Here is a 3,538-nt window from a genome sequence, read left to right as displayed (position 1 = left end):
ACGTCAGCGGGCGGAGTATTATGGTCTGGGCTGCGCTGGCGGCTGCCTGTGTGCTGCGAGCGGCCGCGTAAACATGGAGCTCTCGGCCGTCGGGGAGCGCGTCTTCGCGGCCGAGGCCCTGCTCAAGCGCCGCATCCGCAAAGTAGGTGCCTCCCCCCGCCGCCGCGGGGCACCCCCGCGCCCCGCACCGCGAGCCCCCCGGCCCCCGGCCCCGCCGCCTCGGCCCGCTCGCGGCTGGGCGCCCGCTGGGGGCGGCTCTTTCTCCGCGCCGCATGCCCGGGCGGCCCCGCTGCCGCCCTCCGCGCCTTCCTGATTCTCAGCAGCCTCGCATCTCTCCGTCGCGCTCCCCCTTTCCCCTGCGCCTCCCGCCCCGCTCCGCCCGTCCCCTCCCTCCCGCCCCACGCGTGGAGCCGCGGGCGGGAGCTTTGTTGCGGGCGCCCGTCGCCGTTTTGCCTCCGTGCGGGTTCGTTTCGTTCCCCTCACCTCTCTGTCTGCATCCGCAGGGGCGTATGGAGTATCTGGTCAAATGGAAGGGCTGGTCGCAGAAGTAAGTCCGGGTCCGAGGGTTGCGGGGGGGGGGGGGGGGGGGGGGGTGGCTCCTTATTTATACCCCGTATTTTCAATTTGATTTATTTATGCCCCTCTCCCTGCACTGCTGCGCAGGTACAGCACTTGGGAGCCCGAGGAGAACATCTTGGACGCCCGTCTGCTCGCAGCCTTCGAGGAGAGGTACAAGGCCTTTTGCTCGCTGCAGCCCTTGCGCTTGTAAATATGTTGCTGTCTTGTAGCTATGCTGAATTGAAGCTTTGTTTTTTTTAACACCTCTAGGGAGAGAGAAATGGAGCTCTATGGGCCCAAAAAGCGAGGCCCCAAGCCCAAAACCTTCCTGCTGAAGGTAAGGAGGTTGGAGCCCCGCGTGTGCCGGCGGCGTGCCACGATGGGGAGTGGGATCCCCTCAGCCCCTGTGGAGGGTCCTCCTCGCCAAAGGCAGCCTCTTGTCTTGTAAGTTGTAATTACACAGCCGGATGGCAGGATAATAAAGTCACCCGTTGATTTATCTCCTTTGCAGGCCCAGGCAAAAGCAAAAGCCAAAACCTATGAATTCCGCAGCGATTCTTCCAGAGGGATCCGGGTGCCTTATCCCGGCAGGTCCCCCCAGGAGCTGGGCTCCACGTCCCGCGCTAGGGAAGGACTGAGAAACATAGCCTTGGCTCCGCAGGGCAGCTCCGGCACCAGCACCCCTAAGGGAGACGGCATCCGGGACCGGGTGATCCGCGTGGAAGAGAAACCCGGGGAGATCCCCAAAAAGAGAGGCCCGAAGCCCAGGAAGGAGCTTTACAAGGACCTGGCAGAGACTCTGGATGCTTCCAAGAGGAAACTGGGGGATCCGGGGGACAAGGTGGGGGACTACCTGAAGGCCAGGAAGATGGAGGAGGCAGCAGCAGGAGCCAAGTTCAGCTCGGGACACAGCGTCATCCAGCTGGCCCGGCGGCAGGACCCCGACCTCCCTGGCACCTTGCCCGGCCCCAACCGAGCCGAGGTGGGCACCAAGCTGGGCACCGCCGAGAGCTACCCCCCGCGGCTGGCCAAGCACCGTGCGGACTTTCTGGACCCCAAGGGGCAGGGAGGGCTGGACCCCGGCGGGCCCAAGCTCCTGCACAGCGCGGTGAGTCCGGGTGCCGTGGGCAGCCTGTACCGTGATGGCATGGGGGGCCAGGCGGGGCGGCCCTCCCTCATCGCCAGGATCCCCGTCTCCAGGATCCTGGGGGACCCTGAGGAGGAGTCCTGGAGCCCCTCGCTCAACAATCTGGAGAAGGTGGTGGTAACTGATGTGACCTCTAACTTTTTGACCGTCACCATCAAGGAGAGCAGCACGGACCAAGGATTCTTTAAGGAGAAGCGATGAATTTGTTGGAGGTGGTGCTGGGGTTTTCTTTGGTCAGATCCAGACAAAAGCTTGGGTAGAGCTTGGTGGGCCTTTTCTTTTTTTTTTTTTCTTCTTTTTAATTTTCTTTTCTTTTTTTTTTTTTTTTTTTTTTGTCTTGGAGAGGATTTAGAAACTGTCCTAAATTCATTAACTCCTTCTTTATTCTTTTGGGTTTTTTTACGTCTTACATTTCGTTGGAAAGATTATCTCTAGAGTTATATTTTCTATTAGATGTAAATATGTTATTTAAGAAAAAATGCTTATATATATATATCTATATATATTTCAACTCTGAGTTGTTTTATTTAAATGGAGACAACAGTGACTGCTCAGTTGCTCTTAGAAAGGACAATAAAACTGAGAACTAACGGAGTTCACGCCTCTCTCGCAGGAGCCCGTGTACATAACCATGTTCATAGCGAATTATGTCCTGGGTTGGTTTTTTTTAAACTCTTCTTTTTTCATGTGATGCTATGGATGGTGCAGGGGGACGTGTTGCTCCCTCCGAGGGCGGAGTGCCCTGGTTTCTTGATTGTGATATAAGGTGTTGCTTGTACAATCAAGTGTGTGCTGTGTCCAGAACTGTTGCCGTGACAGCTGAAGTAAGCACTTGAATTTCCAGTATTGTTGGGGAGGGGGCGTTTCCAGGCTGATGGAGAGAGAAAAAATAAAGGGATGTTGCTAAAAGTCTGGGTGGGGAAAAGCAGAAATCCATAAAAAGGCTCAAACTGTTCTAGCAGAGTATTAACTTGAATCACCTTTTCTTGCCAAGGCAGAGGAGGTTCCTGTGTGTGAGGTTCCGGAGCGGGGTGGTACTGAAATGCACTTTAATAGAGTTGTCGTAGCAGTTGTGGGAGATGGGACTGAGCTGAGAATCTGTTTTCATTTTGTCTGGTCGCTTGATTCTGTTCCCCCACCCAATTCAAAAAAGAAACCCCAAACCCCCTCTGTTTACATTCCTGGCATGCCGGAGGGGCTGGGGAGGGTAGCATGTCGCTGCCCGTATTTAAATGCTTTATCCCATTATAGGAAGTGGATGATTTTAATGTTTCTTGGTTTTTATTCCCAAACACAGTTCACTGCAGACTGCTGGAAGGCTCCAGTTCAAGTGTGTTATAATACCCACATCTCTGACAAATCCCAGAGCCACCTTTATGCATTCAGAGACAATAAATATTTCCCTTTTCTTATGCTGGTTAAACAATAGCCGAGAGGCGAAATATTCCCGTGCGTGCGCAGCTGACTCCGGGCCTGGCTCTGGTTCCTTTGCCTCTGTTTTCTCCAGGCTTCCCAGACCAGGCTGGTTTTCTCCCCAGACTGGGGCAGGGTTTGTGGCGCTGGGTGGCTGCCTGGCCAGGTTGAGTGGTGGCCATGTGGGGATCAGGGGGCTGCATCCCCTGCTCAGCTCCCTCCTGCTCACCTGGCCTGGATGGGGAGCAGGACCCTGGCCCGTGCTGTGATTTTGGTTGAGGTGCAGCGGGTGTCCCTGTCCTTGCTCCGAGCATCGCTCAGGGTTGGAAAGCACAAGTTGATGTTGGGTCAGGTCACCCTTGTCCCTCCTCATCACTGCCCCAGCTGAGCTCCGGAAGGTTCTTGGTGCAGAGCTCTATG

The 3,538-nt window shown here is 55.9% G+C and overlaps 1 protein-coding gene across 2 annotated transcripts; it reads left to right on the top strand.

Annotated features, from left to right (window-relative positions):
- The first annotated feature begins 6 nt into the window (after positions 1–6).
- Positions 7–2,299, top strand: CBX8 (chromobox 8). Of its 2 annotated transcripts, none has more exons than XM_057409658.1 (5): positions 7–142; positions 504–547; positions 664–729; positions 829–895; positions 1,070–2,299. In XM_057409658.1, exons 1-5 carry the CDS (start codon positions 74–76, stop codon positions 1,904–1,906), a joined length of 1,083 nt encoding a protein of 360 aa, XP_057265641.1. In that variant the 5' UTR covers positions 7–73; the 3' UTR covers positions 1,907–2,299. The 2 variants fall into 2 exon arrangements, with proteins under 2 accessions (XP_057265641.1, XP_057265640.1); XM_057409657.1 differs by having other exon boundaries at positions 805–895.
- Positions 2,300–3,538: the final 1,239 nt, after the last annotated feature.

Source organism: Pezoporus wallicus, unplaced genomic scaffold, assembly GCF_028554395.1.
Source record: "Pezoporus wallicus isolate ANWC-B61680 ecotype Strahan unplaced genomic scaffold, APGP_CSIRO_Pwel_v1 contig_12974, whole genome shotgun sequence".
Classification (NCBI taxonomy): domain Eukaryota; kingdom Metazoa; phylum Chordata; class Aves; order Psittaciformes; family Psittacidae; genus Pezoporus; species Pezoporus wallicus.
The sequence above is the reverse complement of the archived record's forward strand: the minus strand, read 5'-3'. Positions and strand labels throughout refer to the sequence as shown.

Bases quoted from the DNA above. Each gene is read 5' to 3' on its own strand.
- CBX8 (XM_057409657.1), top strand. From the start codon at position 74: ATGGAGCTCTCGGCCGTCGGGGAGCGCGTCTTCGCGGCCGAGGCCCTG. The intron at 143-503 runs GTAGGTGCCTCC...CTGCATCCGCAG, and splicing joins TCAAGCGCCGCATCCGCAAA to GGGCGTATGGAGTATCTGGT. The intron at 730-804 runs GTACAAGGCCTT...GCTGAATTGAAG, and splicing joins CTCGCAGCCTTCGAGGAGAG to CTTTGTTTTTTTTAACACCT.